Source organism: Vipera ursinii, assembly GCF_947247035.1.
Source record: "Vipera ursinii genome assembly, chromosome: 2".
NCBI lineage: Eukaryota > Metazoa > Chordata > Lepidosauria > Squamata > Viperidae > Vipera > Vipera ursinii.
In genome coordinates this window covers 24,445,427-24,465,559 of record NC_139513.1, presented here as the reverse complement: position 1 = coordinate 24,465,559, position 20,133 = coordinate 24,445,427, and the positions used below count along the sequence as shown (strand labels likewise).

Here is a 20,133-nt window from a genome sequence, read left to right as displayed (position 1 = left end):
ATTAAATATAGCCAAGAAACAAGGCCTTAACACACTCCTGCTGGCTGGAGAATTCTGGGAACTGATGTCCACACATCTTAAAAGTTTCCAAGACTGAGAAACAGTGTTGTGGCATGATAAATAAAAATAAATTAATAATTGCCTACAGTATTGTTTCCAATGACTCTGGAAAGTTCTTTGTCCTTTTAATAGACATACTGATAATATAAATTCCTGCCTGTTATCCATGTCTCTCTCCCCTGCTTTTGCCTGCTCCTTATTCCTCGTTCACCAGTTAATGTTTTGATTTGGTTGATGTTTTAAAAAGAGACATTATGTTATAATATTGAGTATGGCTTGTTTGCTAGATATAGATCCTCACTGGAGTATATTGGGAGCAAACTAAACTTGAGAATAAATTGGAACAATGCACTCTTGTGCAATCCTTTCTCCAGAAATAGCGATGGGGCTTCACTAGAGAAGAACAATTATGTGGGTCTTTTAGCCTTTTTTTAATTGAAAAATTTTAAAATACATTTTGAAACATATACCCCATCTACCCCACCCCTCTCCCCATCCCTCCCATCCCAACACACACACACCCGACTTTCCAGAGCCGAATACAGGGTATTACATCATACAATCTTACTCTAAAACAGACATGTCAAACACAAGGCCCGGGGGCCGGATCCGGCCCACGAAGTGGTTTCATGTGGCCCGCGAAGCCATCCTGGAAACAGTGAGGGAATGGCCCCCGCTGCCTTGGCCCTGGCCCAGAGACCCTCCTTCTGCCAGAGACCCCCAGATCTGTCCCACTCCTTCCCAGGCCCCCATAGGCACCCTTGATGCGAACGATGTAGAGCTGGCCACGCCCACCTAGTAGGCCATACACACTCTAGCCACGCCCACCCAGTAGGCCATGCCCACCCAGGCCACACCCACCCGGCCCCCTGAGGGCAACCGCAATGCTGATGCGGCCCTCAATGAAACTGAGTTTGACACCCCTGCTCTAAAATATTCTAATTACCATAATTACTCTTTAAACCCTATCGCACTTTAACTCTCCTTAACCATAGAAAAGAAAAATAATATAGCCTCTAATTACAATAACTAATAACTATTCAAATGCTAAATAATACTTTGTAGTCCCATATTTGTTCTGAATAAAATCAATCCATCTTCTGCATTTCCACTATATATCTCTGTTGTGAGTGATCTTTCACATATGCCGAGATATTAGCCATTTCTGCCAAGTTCGAAACTTTCAAAGTCCATTCTTCAATAGTAGGCAGGTCCTCCTTCTTCCAGTACTGCGCTACCAAAAGCGTTTTCAGAAGGGCGGGACAGGACTATGGTTTGATGAAAGAGTCCCTGCTTTGGGTAGTAAAGGTCTCCAGCTTGATGCCTGGTCAGTAGTAAAAAAGTTGCTCCCCGACAAATAATATAAGCAACCGCCTGAACATATGGTACCTTGCCTATATTACTTCGTGCTTAGTGGGAACATAGGAAGTTGCTTAGATCCTTTCAATTGAGAAGTAATTGGGTTCCTTCTGCAAAAAAAAACCCAAACCAAGAAAAAACAAAAAAAAACAGGCAACCTCATAATCATCACCTTCCCACACTACAGATCTCTAAAACTATCTCACTGTTGATGCTGCTGCAACATCTGTAAACATTATGGCTGGACTGCCTGTTGGTGATTAGCTGAAGATGACGTTGGTTTTAAACCTGGCCTCTTTCCCATTTTGTTGTGCCTTCTGCTGTCTGCTGATAATGCGATGAGGAGCACAAGAGAAAGTAGCTTAACAAGGAGATTTTGACAAATGAGATCTTTAAAGACAAGTTCCTCCCTCTTTGCTCCACCATCCCCAAGACCCCCTTCAAGGTAAGTGTGGGCTGGTTGGCATCTGCCTGTGCAAAAGAGTATTTGGATCACCTCCCATTCGTCTTATCTTTCTATTGCTGATTGTCAATGGAGGGGGGGGAAACGCTCCTATGGTAAGGGGGAAACTTGTGCAGTTTCCTTTTGTTCTGAGGAAATGCAAGTTGGACGTGACCCAAGGACTGCCCATCAATAAGGTAAGAGTAACGACTACAACTGTTGATTTTGCAAGACTAAACGTGTATCTGCAATTATTTTACCACGTGCATGTGTTTGTTGGATTCAGTTTGTCTTCCGTGTGAGAATGTTTTGTCTCACTGGTTGTCACACTTCAGTCCTAATGGATTGAGGTATTTATGGGCATTTTTCAAAAGCTGAATAGCTAAGCTGATAGTCTGCCTGAAAAAGAGTAACAGTTGCTTAATATTTCTATCTAGTTTTACACTTTTTAATTTTTTACCTGGCAGGAAGTTCCACAGGCACTCTTTCATTGAAACTATTTTCTGACAATGAAGAGAAAAAGATTGTATGCTAGTCTGTTGCGATCCCAAACCATAACTAAGTATTGTCATATTTCCACTAATAAATTTAATTGAAAATTCACATTATCCAGCAGCTTGTGCCTAGATCAGCCATTAAAAACCATTTACCAGCATTTTGAGTCAGGTAATGCTATGGATACATGTAAAGAAAAACAGAATCATACTAACAAAATACAATACTAACAATATTTCTTTTTCACTTCTCTTCTGTCAGTTTCTTACCTGTCTTGAACACCAGAACAAGAAAACAAGGGAAGTGAAAACCTTCAGCTCTGTTTCCAAAATGAGTTATTTCCTGTTTATTTTCATCACTTTCTTAGTTGTTCTACCTATTATCAATGGCAATCCAAGTAAGAACCTTATGCATTACTGTACTTTCTAAGAAATATAATTGTATGTATGTATTGTATTATGTATTGTATTATGTATTATGTATTAAGAAGCATTACACACACAGAAACACACACAGAGAGAGAGAGAGAGAGAGAGAGGGAGGGAGAGAGAGAGAGAGAGAGTTGTTGTTAGTTGTGAAGTCATGTCCGACCCATCGCGACCCCATGGACAACGGTTCCTCCAGGCCTTCCTCTCCTCTACCATCTTCTGGAGTCCATTTAAGCTCACGCCTACTGCTTCAGTGACTCCATCCAGCCACCTCATTCTCTGTCGTCCCCTTCTTCTCTTGCCCTCAACCTTTCCCAGCATTAGGCTCTTCTCCAGTGAGTCCTTCCTTCTCATTAGGTGGCCAAAGTATTTGAGTTGCAACTTCAGGATCTGGCCTTCTAAAGAGCAGTCAGGGTTGATCTCCTCTAGGACTAACTGATTTGATCAACTTGCAGTCCAAGGGACTCGCAGGAGTCTTCTCCAGCACCACAGTTCAAAGGCCTCAATTCTTTGGTGCTCAGCCTTTCTTATGGTCCAACTTTCACATCCATACATTGCTACTGGGAAGACCATAGCCGTGACTATACACACTTTTGTTGGCAGGGTGATGTCTCTGCTTTTTAGTGTGCTATCTAGATTTGCCATGGCTTTCCTCCCCAGGAGCAAGCGTCTTTTAATTTCTTGGCTGCAGTCCATGTCTGCAGTGATCTTGGAGCCCAGGAAAATAAAATCTGTCACTACCTCCATTTCTTCCCCATCTATTTGCCAGGAATTGAGAGGGCTAGATGCCATGATCTTGGTTTTCTTAATGTTAAGTTTCAAGCCAACTTTTGCACTCTCCTTCTTCACTCGCAACAAGAGGCTCTTTAGTTTTTCTTCAATTTCTGCCATTAGAGTGGTATCATCTGCATATCTTAGGTTGTTGATATTTCTCCCATCAATCTTAATTCCAACTTTAGATTCATCTAGCCCTGCCTTTCTCATGATGTGCTCTGCATATAAGTTAAGTAGGCAGAGTGACAGTATACAGCCTTGCCGGACTCCTTTCCCAATTTTGAACCAGTCAGTGGTTCCATGTCCAGTTCTCACTGTTGCTTCTTGACCCGCATATAGGTTTCTCAAGAGACAAATAAGATGGTCTGGTACTCTCATCTCTTTAAGAACTTGCCACAGTTTGTTGTGATCCACACAATCAAAGGCTTTAGCATAGTCAATGAAGCAGAAGTAGATGTTTTTCTGGAACTCCTTAGCTTTCTCCATGATCCAGCGTATGTTGGCAATTTGATCTCTAGTTCCTCTGCCTCTTCGAAATCCTGCCTGTACTTCTGTTAGTTATCAATCCACATACTGCTGGACTCTAGCTTGTAGGATTTTAAGCATAACTTTACTAGCATGTGAAATGAGTGCAATGGTGCAATAGTTTGAACATTCTTTGGCACTGCCTTTCTTTGGAATTGGAATGTAAACTGATCTTTTCCAATCCTGTGGCCACTGATGAGTTTTCCAAATTTGCTGACAAATTGAGTGTAGCACTTTTACTGCATCATCTTTTAAGATTTTGAATAGCTCAGCTGGAATACTGTCACCTCCACTAGCTTTGTTGTTGCTCAGCTTTTCTAAGGCCCACTTCACTTCACATTCTAGGATGTCTGGCTCGAGGTCAGTAACCACCTCATTGTGGTTATCAGGGACGTTAAGCTCGTTCCTGTATAGTTCTTCTTCAGCCTATCTGGAAATGCTAAATATTCTTTTTGGTTTTTCGTATGTGCAAAGCAAATATTGCATTATGAGCTATCCCAACCACATCCCCATTTTTCCCCCTCTATCTGGTTTTGAGTTGAATGATTACCCAACAGAAACCCAATCCACAGTATTTAAATGAAGGGTTACTATTTCAGGCAAACATCAATTGCCTGACATGCTTTGAGGTTGTAGATAAGCTGTCTATATGGTGTTATTCCTTCAATCGATTTGGCCACTTGTAATTATTATACACTTGGTACATTTCACAGTGCAGCTGACATTGCTTGGACCACGTCACCCAGTCACTGCCTCTCTGAGGGAGACTATTGTGCTACACTGTCATCTGTCCCCCAGAACAAATGTCCAGAATATGGAGATTACTTGGTTCCGCTCCCAAAATTCTTCATATATACACCTTTATCACAGTGGCAAAGATCATCTGGAACAGCAGCAGCCGGAATACCAAGGAAGAACAGAATTTTTAAAAGATGGCATTGGGGATGGAAAGATTGGGCTGAAAATTTTTAATATTAGCCTATTTGATGAGGGACACTACCACTGCTCTGTTAAGAATGGGAGTTTCCAACAGGAAGCCACATTAGATATGAAAGTGACTGGTAAGTAAGGGGCAAATCTTTTTTTAATAGAAATGTGTAACTGAAGTTGGCTCTAAAACCTCTGCAGTCATCAGCCTTCCAATATGTTCTTAGATTGTGAGAAAATCAGAGCTATTTCTTGATGTTTAGAAGGAGTAAAAGTTACTGTAAGGTCAAGGTGGATAATCATTTTTCTTCTACTGGCCATTTATTTCTATTTCACATCTTTGAAATGGGGGCCAGAAAGTATGGTTGATGAAAAACATAGCTTTTCCTTTTTCAGTGTCAGCATGTAATAAAAAAGCAAGCCCAAAACAATTGAATTTTCCAGATGCTTGAGGGGAAAAGGGGAGGGGGGGGTTTAAATCATGGCACCAAAAATTACCATTTTGCTACCAATTTTAGACTCAGGTCTGGGCTGCTGTGAAGTGTGGGAAATCAGCAGTTCAGATGAATACAAATGTTTATTGCAAGCTTATGTTCTCTGTAAGAATCTGAACTACTAACAGTTGAAGCAAATAGGCAGTAGATAAGAGTCAGAGGAATTCAAGGTGGGTTTGACTTAGATCTCTAGTGGGCACGAAGAAACTCAAGACTGATGACACATTTGACCCCTCCCTCTTGTTCAGCCTGGTCATCTCCTACAGCTTTGTTGTTGAGGGTTGAGGTTTCCTCCACCTGCTGTAAAGTAAATCCAGGCAGCTACTTTTGGTAATAACTACTACTCTTCTCACTCCTTGAGCTTCTTCAATTACTGTAAGTGCCGTCCTGAATATTTATCCCCATTCAAAGCCTGGAATCTGGTCCTTTAAAGATATGCAACCCCACTGATGTCTGGCTGTACACCTGTGATACCTGACTGGAACATTCACATTCAGGTGCAATATGCTTCTAAATAGTGAATGATGAGAAGAATTACGACATACTGTACTGTTGACTGCATGCTCTGTTTGTAGGCTTACTAGAAATATCTGAAATGCTACTGTTGGAAGTTTTACCCAGACCTGGAACGTTTCATTTCATGTTTCTTATGATAGCAGTGTCTGGAACTGATTCAATCCACCATTCATCTTATGTTGGAAGGAAAGGGTAGGATCGTTTTGACAGGAGGAGGAGGAAAAATCACCCTTCTTTGCCTTAAGAGGTAAAAAAAACAGAGGCAGACAAATTGGGAAGTTATCAATACTCATCATAATCCAGACATAAAAAATCCCCCAGAATAATCGTTCTAGTGCAGGGGTAGGCAACCTTGACTCTTTTATCACTCATGGACTTCAACTCCCAGAATTCCTGAGCCAGCATGGCTCAGCTTGGAAACCTCTCCCTTTCCCCTCAGCATGGCTGGCTCAGGAATTCTGGGAGTTGAAGTCCACGAGTCATAAAAGAGCCAAGGTTGCCTACCCCTGTTCTAGTGTATGGTTTCCCTTTATGCCTCAATCTGACAACCATAGACACTTGTTATGCAGTATGCCAACTTTCTATCGTAGAATATAAATTTTATATATGGATTGGGGATGAGGAGGGAGATGGGGTGACGATTAAAAAAAATAAATCTAAATAATTACAGGATGAAGATTGGACTGGACAATCAATCTTCTGATCCTACAGTATTTTTTTTTAAAAAAGTATTCTTTTATCCCTCAGTGTTGGATACCTTGCTGCTATTTTCTTTGAACTGATTCCATAGCTCTTTGAACAGGCTAGTAACTTCTGGGATGCCAAGAACCTCATTTAATATTTGGGCTGGGCCCAAAAGATAGAATAAATGGGACAATAACTCAACGTGAATAGCACCTCATCCCATGGATACAAATGAGGTTTTAAGTTTTCTCAAGTTTCTTCCCTCCTTTTTTTGGAGAATTCTTCTTTCTTTTTTTAAACTTATTTTATTGCTTATGTTGTAGGATTTGTGTGTGTTTTCATCTCACAAGGGCAGGAAGGCATTCCGCAAGTTTTTCCAGCAATTGAAGCCAGAATGTCAACGTAGGGGTTTTGGGGTTGCAGATTTCGCTGCAGGATGTCCACCTTTGGAACAGCCTGAAAACGCTTAAAATGTGCCTATTTGTCCCACATCTAGCATTAGGGCCTGCTCCTCTCCTTTCCATTGAAGGTTATCAGGACGGAGGGATCCGAGTGGTTTGTCGTTCCAGTGGCTGGTACCCAAAGCCTGAGGTCCTGTGGAGAGAGCTCAATGGGAGACTTCTATCTTCATTGGCCAAAAAAGATTCACAAAGAAAAGATGGGACATTTGATGTACAAGCTGACCTCATTCTAAAAGGAAGTTCAAACTTGAGCTGTGTCATTAGAAACAGCCTCCTTGGTCTGGAAAAAGAATCAACCATCCACATAACAAGTGAGTCAACCAAAACTGTTAATAGCCATTCTGTTTTTAGGCTTTGCAGTCATACGAGTCTGGGATTCAAAATTGGACAGATTTGCAGGTGGTGCCCATGTCTTGTTTAGGGCAAACTCAGAGTCAATGAAGACAAGACATCCTTCCAAGAAGAAAAATCTCAAATGAGTGCATGTAGCATATTTCTTTGCATTCTTTTCTTTTTTTCTTTTCTTTTTACTCTTGAAAAGAAAAAAAATTGGGGAAGATTTAAGGAACATGTATGTATCTGAATCAATGGGCATGGTTTGGGTTTGGGGTGTGTGGTACAGGCTAAGGCACAGGTCTGCAACCTGCGGCTCCGGAGCCGCATGCGGCTCTTTCAGCCGTCTCCTGCGGCTCCCAGTCCTCTGCCATGTGCAGTCCAAAAAGAAAAAAAAGTGGGACTAAAAAAGTTCAACCAATCAATTCAAATATGCAGGGTAGGTGCATATCTCACCTTGGCTCTACTCTTCAGTCAAACCCTGTTCTGCACATGTACGCACATGCGCACACATTTTTTGCGGCTCCCAGTTTTTCCTTTTGTGAGGGAACCAGTTCCGAGTGGCTCTTTCACTGTTTCAGGTTGCTGACCCCTGGGCTAAGGTGTATGTTCCTGAAACATGAATCATAGCAGAAGGGATAGGAAAGACGAAAGCAGAGCATTTTCCAATATTTCAAGGTTGCTTTAAAATGGATTCATCTATATTTCTTTCATTTTTTTTTTCAGATCACCTCTTCCCCAAAATATCATCCTGGATAGTAGCTCTATGTTTTTCCCTAATGGCTGTGGTTGGATTCGCTATATTTATTCTTTACCTAATGAACAAATACAGTGAGTACATAGGAAACTGTCCTTTTACTGGCATAAAAGTACGGTTATTGCACAGTTAATTGTCAGTTAGCCCTGCGGTTACAGTATTCGTGTTTGGTTGGAATTAGTGTTTCTTATTAGGTTGGAATACTACATTTCTCTTTTAATTCCTGGCTAGTGCGCCTTCTAAGAATAAATCCACTAATCGTCTTGCCTCAGTGCAAACATGGTGTCATGGTTCTGATTAATGAGACAAATCAAAGAACACTGCATGATTGTTTATTCCCAAAAAGTCTATAATAATGAGAATGGAGCATTGGGACTCATGAATGGATGCCAGAATCTAAATTCTCCTCCCCTTAACCCATCATATCATACAGAATCTCCCTCCCTTAATTACACATCATGAATCACATTCACCAATTAGTCTAACACACAAAGTTTCATTTCCCTTCTGAAGCGTGCTCTTATCTTCTCAAAACATCTGGGTTGAATTCCTCCTGTGCTTTAGTGATTCAAAGCCAAACAGTTAAAGCAAAAAGCTGCCTCTTGTAGTGTCAGTGCAAAAACATGTCAATGGTTGCAGCATTAACACATGGCACACTACTCTTTTTATGTCTTTGCTTGAACCTTAGCATTCATCTGCCACTAACGATGGTGTAGGTGCTCTGCTCCAGAAGGCATATTCAGGGAGATGACCTGAAATGATGTGTCCTATGCTGGCAGTCTCATAATTCTTCTGGTTTCTGTGCGACTGGCCCCTTCAATCTGTCCCTCGCTTCTTCACCCTCTCCTCGCTCCATTTTTGGCTGCAAGGTTAACTGAATTTTGGCTTCTATAGCTACTGTTTTTCAACGGGTTGGTTAACTAGTCCTTCCAGTCCTGAAATCAATTAGCCCATTTTAGGCTGAATGTGCAGAACTAAAAATGTAATGGAAAAGACTCAGCTTTTGTACTTTTGTACAAAAGTACAAAATACAAAATACTTTTGTATTTGTGTAGTCACCCATTTTACATGAAAGTGACACTGGGTGGCATACAGCACTTAATACAAAACAAAACAAAAGCAGGATGATATTAACCGTTATATTAATGATAATAAGGGAGCCATTGCAAAATGGCCTCAGCACACACAAAGGTTCTTGTTCTTTACTTCCTCTCCTCAGTTATGTTCTTAGGATACTTTACAACTCCCACAGGGATCTTCAGTTAACCCTTAATTAAATTTCAATTCGACAACTTTATCTCAGCTGCATAAAGTAGTTGGCCAATAGATGGCAGCCAACAGTTGCAAAAAACAAAACTTTTAATACTTTGTTGCCATCTAGTGGCAGATAGGTCATCCAGTCCACCCATTGTTTGAACTAGTGCTTCTTAAACATTTTGCTCAAAGAATCTTTTTGAACTTTTAAAGATTATGGAGGACTCTAAAAGAGTTTTGTTTATATAGGTTATCAATATTTACTATATTAAAAATTAAAATGTATATCTTTGTAGAATATTTATTTATTAAATGAAGTAAAAAGAATATTTAACCCAACATACTAACATAAATATCTTTCATGAAAAACCTATACTAAACATTCTCTATGGCCCCCTAATTTTTCTTTTTTTTTTGTTGTAATTTTGTATTTTAACCTTTTATCTTTTAAATCTAATAAAATTTTCTTAAAATGAGAACATATTTTGTAACAAATAAAAAGCAAACATTGTTTTAAAATTCTGCAAATGTCTTCAATAATTATCAAAGGGGATCCTCGGACCATATTTTAAAAGCCACTGGTTTAAAGGAATAACTCTAAAGATCGATCCATCAACAGTGTAACGTGAATGAAAAAGTTCTTGGCTAGCTCTTGATTAGTTTTCTCTTATGTTATATATTGAATGATGATTATGTTTAGCTGCTATTTTGTTCCTTATTGTTTCTCCAAAGATTTAGGGAATAACAGTTGGCTTTATTTATAAATAATGATGGCAAAGAATAGGGTAGGATAGGATATTCTTTATGGTCCAGGTGTGATTGGACACACAAAGAATTTGTCTCTAGTGTATAAGCTCCCAGTGTACATAACAAACAAGAAAGTGATAAATCATAAGATACCAATAGGAGAAGGTAAAAGGAAAGATGAGAAGGTTAACATGGGTAAATATCCTTAGGCATAAGACAGTGCTGTGGGAATTAGGTGTTAGCAGAGTGATCCCATGGGGGGGGGGAAACTGTCTTTGTGTCTAGTTGTTTTGGCATGCAGTGCCCTATAGTGGGGTCCTGAGGGGAGGAGTCAAAGTCACACATTTATGTTTTCTGCATCTGTAAGCAGTACAGTAATAAGTTGTTTTTGTTTTCTTGTATTCTAGAAAAGCTGGTCACTGAACTGAGTAAGTGATTTTCTTTTGCTTCTTCTGTTTTTTGAGAAAAACATTTCGGCCACAGTCTAATACAGAAGTTATTAACACATCAATTCCAGTGAGATTAAGCATTCCTTAATGTATAATATAGGTATTATAGGTGATTGCGTGTTGAGTTCCTTTCATGGAAAAGGAAGAATATCAATTTAATTATATTTTTGTTAAATTGTCACTCTGTGTAACAAAACAGAAAGGGACAGATAAAAGTCCATAGCAAAGTATCTGCTGATAGGAACAAAGTGTGGACTTCAGAAAATTACCAACAGGCAAGCCCAATTATCTCAGTCATTGTGATGTGACATTCAGCATTTTCCATGGTTTCAAATAAGAGTCTTAAAAAAGTTCTAGTCCTGTTATCTGAAGGGATTAAATTTCAATGAGCAAAGCATGTAATTTTATTATTGGTCACTCCTTTAGGTGAATTTTAAAAAAAATAACACTATACTTCAAAAGATTTTCAAAATCCTTCACAATTTTTTTAAGTGTACACTGAAATAGAAATATTATTGGCAGTAATACTCTGTTCTTCTTTCCTGGGACAATTTCTCAACTTCCCTTGACAAATTATAGTAGATAATTATTAAATATAAATAATCATTATTAAATTAATCTCTATGGCTACCCATAGCCCAAATATGACTTAGGTGCAGCTAACACATTAAAAAACAGGAGAAAAAACACAGCAACAGCAGAAACATAAAACTTATAAGGTAAAGGTAAAGGTTCCCCCGCACATGCATGCTAGTCATTTCCGACTCTAGGGGCCGGTGCTCATCTCCGTTTCAAAGCCGAAGAGCCAGCGCTTGTCCGAGGATGTCTCCGTGGTCATGTGGCCGGCATGACTAGACGCCAAAGGCGCACGGAACGCTGTTACCTTCCCATCGTAGTGGTCCCTATTTTTCTACTTGCATTTTTTATGTGCTTTTGAACTGCTAGGTTGGCAGAAGCTGGGATGAGTAACAGGCGCTCACTCTGTTACGCGGCACTCGGGATTCGACCCGCCAAACTGCCGACCTTCTGATTGACAAGCTCAGCGTCCTAACCCACTGAGCCACCGCATCCCTTATAAAACTTATAATGGTTATCAAAAAGAAATGCAATGAATGCTCATCAAGAACAACAATATCACATGTAGTTTCCCACCTTCCAAGCCCTGGAGTTTTCTTTTTTTTATTGAAAAGTTTTACAGTACATTTTATCTTTAACAAAACAAAACCAAACCCCTCCCAACCCCCTCCCCTCTTCCCAACCCTCCCCAACACCTCCCTCCCTCCCCCTCCCCCCTCCCCGACTTCCCAGTGCTAAATACAAGGTATAAAAGTAGAAACAATCATAATCTAACATATGCAAACAACAGTAAACTATTAAATCTATCGCACTTTAACTCTTATAAAATAACTACAAACAATATAAATATCACATCAGCACTTATTCAAATGCTAAATGAAACTTTTCAGTCCCATATTTATTCTGGATGTAATCAATCCATTTTTTCCACTCCACAATATATCTCTGTTGCGAATGGTCTTTCAAATACGCTGAGATCTTCCACCCGGAAGTCGCCCTGGAGTTTTCTGAAAGGCTGATAGTTGGCATTAATTTAATCTTGGGAGATAGGGTGTTCCAGAGGGAAGAATTGACATACTTCCTTAAAATGGCATTCTTTAATTGTGGGGACCAGGACAGTATCTCTCCTGTAGGACCTGAAAGAAACATCTGGAGGTCCTACAAGTAATCCAGCCCCATGCCATTGAAGGCTTTATAGGTGACAACCACGTCTCTGTGGAGATTCTCAATCCTCCAGGTCATGGTTGTCCCAAAGGTGCTTTTTCTAAAAGTCAGCTGGACTTTCTTCATTTTTTTCCCTTTGAAAACATGCAACCACATCTTGAATTCCATTTTGTAAGCACATTGGGAGCCAGTGGAACTTGTAGGGAAAACAGGGCATAACATGCATGCATTGAGGTACACCCATAACTGCTCATACTGGCACGTTCTGGACTAGGTGCAGCTTTTAGATGATCTTTCAAAGCAGCCCCACTTAATTTTAGTAATCCACTTGGGAGATGATCAAGACATGAGTGATGTGAGCAATGCCTCCAAGTCTAGGAAGCGATGCAAAATTCACAAAATAAAGTTTGCAAAAGCCCTCTTGGCCACTGCTGCCACCTCCTGTTTGAACAAAAGCTGTGAGTTCAGGAGAACCCTCCAATCGTTTTTTGGGGGGGCAACTTCATTCGGAACCAAAAGATGATGACCACGATGACAATGGTGATGATGATTTAAATTTGTTTAGAAAAACATTGGATCGGGGAGGCCCTAAAACTTAAAGGCACTTGGGCCTGCTAGGTTCTAATGATGCAGAAAGAAAATCACTTTGTAGTGACTTTTGAACAGCTGTTTTTTAAATTATTTTTTTGACATTAAACTGTTCCTTTGATTCATTTTCATCTTTAATCTTGCTCTTAGATTGGAGGAACATGGTGATGCCAATAGAAAAAGGTTGGTGGTTGTCCTGTTTGTTATCACTCCAAAATGTAAATTCCATCATTCTTGTGCTAATCTCCGAAACTGAATTTTTACATCAAGTTTTAATGAGGTTTTTACTTCAGGGAACTTTTTTTTAATGCAAAAGTGTTGTCATGTGTTGAGTTTTGGTATTTATATGTAAAGGAATCAAGTGCTATCAGCCCAGTTGCATTTTTCAGTGACAAATACGATACACATTAGTGGAGATTTTGATATCTTTTTTACAGAAATTCTAGGAGGAAATTTCATTTTTTTTAAGCAGGGACTTACACACAAGGGACTTCCATAGAAGCCCTACCATCGTTGTGTAAAGACCTCTTCATGAATTGTACAAATAGACAATTTTAAGTTCTGAGGTTAACAGGTAGCTGCCTTTTTTTAACTTTACTTTTTATTTATTTTATTTATTTATCCAATTTTACACCTTCAGCTCCCCTAGGTGACTTTGGGAAGTTTATAACCACATCATAAAATAATATGAAAACATATTAAAGTTTGGAAGTTGAGTCATGGCAACTGGACTTTTTTTCTCTCTCTCTTGTTGCTTTGGGATGTTTCACTGCATGTCCAAGCAGCATCTTCAGTCTGAACAAGTTGGTTAGGAGAATCTGAACAGGCAGAGAGTCATTGCAATACTCCTAAAATTCTTAGGAGTATTCCCGCTCTACCTCAAGGTTTCTTTCCCAAAGTGTGTGGCAATATGTTAGTGAAGGTTCTCAGTCATCCAGGTAGAATTGTCTGGAAATTTTTTCTTCTTGTTGAGTCAGGTTGCTTCCATGACTCAACTTCCAGAGAATTCTACCTGGATGACTGAGAATCTTCATCGACATATGGTTAAAAGTACAATAAAAAAGCTTCCAAAAAATTAGATAGTAAGTTTAAACTACATACTTACCTACTTAGTATATACCTGGGTAGCAAATACATTGTATATTTTATTTAAAATGAAATAATGGAAGCCTATTGTGCTTAGGCATGAAGATACCACCCCTTAGTTTTGCTGCAGAATTTAGTCCAGGGAAGTGTCATTCATACTATGCCGGGCTATTCATACTAAATAGATCAAGGGAGACTTGGTGCAGCCTTGGAAATGGGACTTTTAATGGGATAAACACTAAAAGTTGTTTCAAAATAAGATCTATGTGCTGATCAATTTCTCTTCCTCGTTATAATTAAAAATGGGGCAACTGCAGCATTTTCTTTTAGGTTAACCTTTTCACCCTTCCCTTCTTTCTCTTTTCCGACTTCTCCTTTTCCTCTCAGCAAACATAGTTCTGGATCCAGAAACAGCCAACCACGACCTGATCCTGTCTGCAGATCAAAGAACGGTCATACAGGGATTCATGTGGCAGAGCCTACCATACAGCCCTAAAAGATTTAATATGGAGCGCTGTGTCCTGGGGAGGGATGGATTTTCCTCCGGAAAGCATTATTGGGAAGTAGAAGTTGGAGAGGATGGGTACTGGGCCTTGGGGGTGGCTAGAGATTCCATGAAGAGGAAGGGAAAGCTCATCCTTGTCCCAGAAGAAGGAATCTGGGCAGTGGGAAAGGATCGGATCCAATACAAAGCTCTCACTCTACCCAAGACCCCCCTGACTCTGAAGAAGAAGCCCAGGAAACTGGGGGTTTACCTGGATTATGAGATGGAACTAGTTGCCTTTCATGACGTCAATCACCAAACACATATATTCACCTTCTTCTCAGCCGCGTTCAATGGGGAAGTGGTCTTCCCCTTCTTATACGTAGGGGTAGGGTGCTGGCTTAGAATGTGGCCTTGATGACTTTCCTTTAAGAGAGGTTCAGTCAGAAGTTTAAATGCGCTACACTTATCCTTCACATTCTGTGACGGGCCTTAGCACTTAGCCAGAGACAGGCAGTTCATTTTCCATATGGTGCAAGGGCTGTAAATCGTCCTATATGGGTCGCTTCTTCTTACTGCAGCTTTACAATCATGGAGAAGGAGAAACTTGTGGGGTCTTGACAAAGCGGGAGGATATCACTCACCTCAAGCAAGGAAACGTTGGGGGGGCAGCCTTTTCTATATCTTACTTACCTGCTGCTGATTTATCTCAAGTTGTTTCCTCTACTTTTTGATCCCCTGAATCTTGGAAGTAGATCAGGAATGGAGAAACAACCTTGGAGTGATAGACTAAGGTGGTACATGTGTGTTATAGGTGTATTAAGTGAGGGGGGAAGCAACATTTTTGGCAGACAGGGATTACATGCTAAAAGAATATATTTTTTTCAGCACGTATGAGATTGACATCTTAGGTGGAATATGGCAGCGACATGGTGAGGAGTGGGAGCTAAAATGTTAAGCCTTTATTTTTATTTTTCCAGGTTTCCTTTTAAAATAGAATAATGCATTAATGCAATGGGAGGCTTAATGCGACTACCCTGAGGCTTGCGTATATATAAAAAAACCATGAAAAATCTTGTTCTTATAATTCAGCAAACTAGGGCTGGGTTTGGGAAGCACTATTTGGATAGCTCTGGAAATAAGACAGAGAGAAGCAGGGTGAACAGCATGTAGCCCACAGGTTGCCTCTCATGAGCAAAGGGAAGGGAATGCATAGGGTGGAAAGGCAGGAATGGGTACAGGTAGTCCTCGCTTAGCAACCATATCTGGGACTGCCAACTCCGTCGCTAAGACCAGGGGTCCTCAAACGTAGCCACTTTAAGACTTGTGGACTTCAACTCCCAGAATTCCCCAACCTGGGAAATTCTGGGAGTTGAAGTCCATAAGTCTTAAAGTGGCCAAGTTTGAGGACCCCTGGCTAAGACGAATGAAGGTGAATACATGTGTCCCAGGATAATGTTGTAGGATCCAATCTGGGTCAGTCACAGGGACTAGTGGGTTCAGACTCATGCTGGAGCCCATCCTTGGGGAACTTCTCTCTAGCAGAGTGTGTGTTTGGGGTTATTTTGTGTGTAGTATTTAGATGGTGACTGTTGTAGATGGCTTTTTAGATGTTGATTGGGGTGTTGATAGTTGGCTATTAAGTCGCTGGCTATTGTTCCCTTGTTCCCATCGCTAAGTGCCAGGATCATTAAGTGAGATATCCCATGATCACAATTTGTGATTTTACTCCTTGCTTAATTCTGCTTGTTGGAAACCAGTTATGAATCTATGTCGATGGTGATTATGGAGCTGCAGGATGCTGCAGTGGTCATAAGTGTAAGAATTAGTCATAAAACTGGGGGTTTGTTTTATACTATCATGTAACTTTGAATGGTCGCTAAATCAGACAGTCGGTAAGCAAGAACCACTTGCACTGAAATGACAGAATACTTGCCTGCATGCAAGCACATTGCCATGAGGCAGAAGACAGTTTCCTCCTCTCAAACAACTTCATTTTGGGGCCACTCCTGTTAATGCCCCTCACCCTGCCCCAAGCTGGAGCTGAGTGAGAACAGGAAACTTGGTGATTTACATACTGAGTGCTGTTTTAGAGAAAAACAAGATTAAGCTTCAAGAGGAAAGGGGTGTTTGTAGAACGCTTTGTATCTGATGAGCTGTCTCCTCCAAGGAGAGTGTGAGCAAATTTGGTGATGGAGCTCAAAATATCAATGGGATTTTTCTTAGCAATTTTTAAAAGCAAGGGACTTTTGGGATAGAAATGCTGAACTGAAGTTGGATCAATTCTCAGCAACAACTGTAGCAGAATAAAGAGCCAGTGAGTAGACCGGCTCTTAGTACTTCCTTTCTGGACAAAGAACGGACTTGAGATAGCGCACAATTGCTTCTTGTGAGAAGGCTCCAGGACAACAGTCTCTGGTGGGTTTATAGCAGGGGTCTTCAAACTTGGCCCTTTTATGACTTGTGGACTTCAACTCCCAAAATTCCTCAGCCAGCATGCCTGGCTGAGGAATTCTGGGAGTTGGTCCACAAGTCATAAAAGGGCCAAGTTTGAAGACCCCTGCTTTAGAGCTCTGGGAGATGTAGGAAAGTCAGTTTTACTCAGACTCTGGTCATTGCTTTTAAAAGAACAGTGGGTTTGCATAGTTCCTTTTCTCATCACTTTTGGAAATTGTTAACTGCTTTTCAGCTATTAGGCATCTTTGGATCAGCAGCAGGTTTTATAGCACTGGGTAAGTTTCCTTCAATCCTTAGAGAAAAGAGTTTTAAATACAAGTCTAGGAATTAAGTATTTTGGAATAAACAAAAAAAGAGGTGATTGGAACTTTTGGAAAGTTACAAATTGACTAAGGGTCCAGATAATTTAGAAATAAGATTTTGGAATTAGTTATAGGAATTCTTCCTGTGGAAAAATGCATTTTAAATTCTCTTAAAAACATGATATAGCAAAGGAGTCACCTGAATAACTTTTCTATACTGAATTTACACAAGTCTTATTAATGTTTTGAAAAAATTTGTGAAAAGGGATAAAATAAAAAATAGAAGAAATCAGCTTCTAGGATATTGTTTGACAGGACTAAAGATAGAGATTGTTAAAAGTAAAAGAAAGCTGATTATTGAATTAACATTAAAATAGTTATGTTATTATCTCTGGTAATCCTTAATGAACTTTTGCTGATCTGGATGGAAAGACAAGACTTTAAAGGACTTGTTTATAGATAAGATATAGGAAGAAAAGATCATTGCTGTATTTTAAGGGAAGATAATAATTCGCTAAAATTGTTTATACTTGTGATGAAGGAGGAAGCCATTTCTTTATTTCTTTATCTTTATTCTTTTTCCTTTCTGTTTGATCTATTTTTTCTTTACATATTCCTTACATATGTGCTTATTTTTCCCTTTTCAATATTTTTTCCTTTTCTGCATTTTCCATTTTTCTTCATTCATTTCTTTTAATTTGTATCTTTTTAATTTTAATTTCTAATAAATTTACTATATATTTTTAAGATAACCAAAAGGAGACATATACACACCCACATAGGGATGGAAAATAAGTTACAAAAGATTGTTGCTATTTCAGTTATTCCTTGCTCAATTGACTTTTTAAGGAATAATTTAATAATAATGAGTTGGCTGTGCTGATAGCTGTTTATTGAGAGAAAAATCCTCTCGGAAATAAAAGGCTACTGTAAAAAAAAAAGATAGCTCTCTGATTTACTCTCACCCAGAGGGAAAACTGTTTAAGTGTGTGTTTGTGCATGTAGCTCTAAATGAAATTTAATTCATTTGATATGCTCTGTCTTCATGTAATTTTAAATTCTTAAAATATGTTTTAAGTAAAAGAACAAACGAGATTGTCTTTTCCTTTTAAATGTAAATACTTCAAAATGTAGGGAAGAGGCAAGTAGGAAGGCCTTCTTTGAAAAAAAAATATTATTTGACTATAGCCAATCTTTCACTATCAAGCTTATACATACTTGAGGGAGATATAAATTAGTCAGGAGGAAATGTGATCTTGTGGGGTTTTGTTTTTAGTTCTTCCAAAGAGCACAGTCTCTGGGGAGAATCTGTCTCTTCTGCCAAAACAAGCATATTTTTCAAGAAAAGAAGTGGGTTCAAATTCTGTGAATGTGTGAACCAATCTGGGTGGCTAATGTCAGTACTGTATGGTGAATGAATTTCTACCAAAATAATGAGGGGTGGGGGGTGGGGAAATCATGTTTGGCTTCCCATCTATTTGTCCATCATAAAAACACCACAATTCCTTGCAGGTCATCCAGATAAGTAAAAAGCAGAAGCAGCTGAGTACCTGAACATCATTTAAGGTGGATGTGACAAGATCCACTTTAACACAGTGTAGTTTGGAGAATGCACTCCTTACAAACACATCTCACAATGTTTCTGAATGAAAATACTTGCTGTTCAAATAATCACAAATGGAGCAGTTTCTGAAGAAAATTCACATTTGTGGGTGGAGGGAAGAACCCAGTTATTAACATTTGGTATGAGTTCTATCTTTTTACAATATTGTGAAAATGATGGGAGTTTGGATCATGTCAGTGAAAGAGCCCACAGGTTCAATTTTCTGTTATATTATTTGTTGCAATAATACATATCTTGCAATGTAGAAGAATCATTACTAATATTCTACTCACCGTGAAATTTTGCAAAGGGACAGGGCTTGTGTCATGATGATGCAAAACTGCTTTAAGATAAAAAAAAGGGATGAGCCATTAAATTTACTCTTACTTGCATGCAGTTCTGCTAATACAAAATATTTGCAAGAAATTGAATATTCCACTTTTATGATAGCATAATGAAAGAACAATTATTAATAATAACAAAAAGGTCTTACCTTATTCATAAATAATCAGTAGCACAATAATATAATCAAGCCAGGATGTGGTGGTCATGGAAGATTGGGTGGGTGTCGCCAAGGTAGGTGTGGTCACCTCTATGTTGCTCGTGGGGAGGGACACCTGTGGGGGGTGGACAGAGTCGGGGGAGCTCCAGGAGGTCTCTGGCAGGTGGGGCTGTAGGCAGGAGACTCATCCTGTGGGGTGAGGCGAGCCAGGGTGGGGGTGCCATTGCCATGGGGCAAGGCAAGGGCTGGGGCAGCTGCTGCCTGACACCATCGCCCCCCACACACAGAGGCCAGTGAGCACATGGGGGCCAACGGTGTCTGTCAGTAGCCACAGCCTGCCAGCCCCTCGACAGGCATACTCTGGGGCTCTACAGCCCATCGCCAGCAGTTCAAAGAAGCCGCCTCCGAGATAGATGGTCGGCCAACAGCTGAGGAGGTGATGCAGTGGGTCGTGCCTGGGAAAAGGAGAGCATGCGAGGCCAGGAGGGACGGGATGGAGGGGAGGGAAACCAGCCGTGCTGGGATGCATTCAGCCACGTGGGACATTGGCAAATTAGCAGGCGGCTGGTTGAAGAGGGACAGTTGCCACCTCCGGGGCATGGTGCGGGTGCCCACAGAGAGGGCTCTGAGTGCTGCCTCTGGCACCCGTGCCATAGGTTCGTCACC

At 40.1% G+C, this 20,133-nt stretch overlaps 1 protein-coding gene across 2 annotated transcripts; it reads left to right on the top strand.

Moving 5' to 3' along the window:
* The first annotated feature begins 932 nt into the window (after positions 1-932).
* Positions 933-18,457, top strand: LOC310636303 (butyrophilin subfamily 2 member A1-like). 2 transcript variants are annotated; one of them, XM_083356028.1, is made up of 8 exons: positions 933-1,864; positions 2,618-2,753; positions 4,797-5,144; positions 7,201-7,476; positions 8,225-8,329; positions 10,664-10,684; positions 13,184-13,216; positions 14,507-18,457. In XM_083356028.1, exons 2-8 carry the CDS (start codon positions 2,687-2,689, stop codon positions 15,019-15,021), a joined length of 1,365 nt encoding a protein of 454 aa, XP_083212154.1. In that variant the 5' UTR covers positions 933-1,864; positions 2,618-2,686; the 3' UTR covers positions 15,022-18,457. The 2 variants fall into 2 exon arrangements, with proteins under 2 accessions (XP_083212154.1, XP_083212153.1); XM_083356027.1 differs by lacking the exon at positions 933-1,864 and adding an exon at positions 1,880-2,058.
* The last annotated feature ends 1,676 nt before the right edge of the window (positions 18,458-20,133 follow it).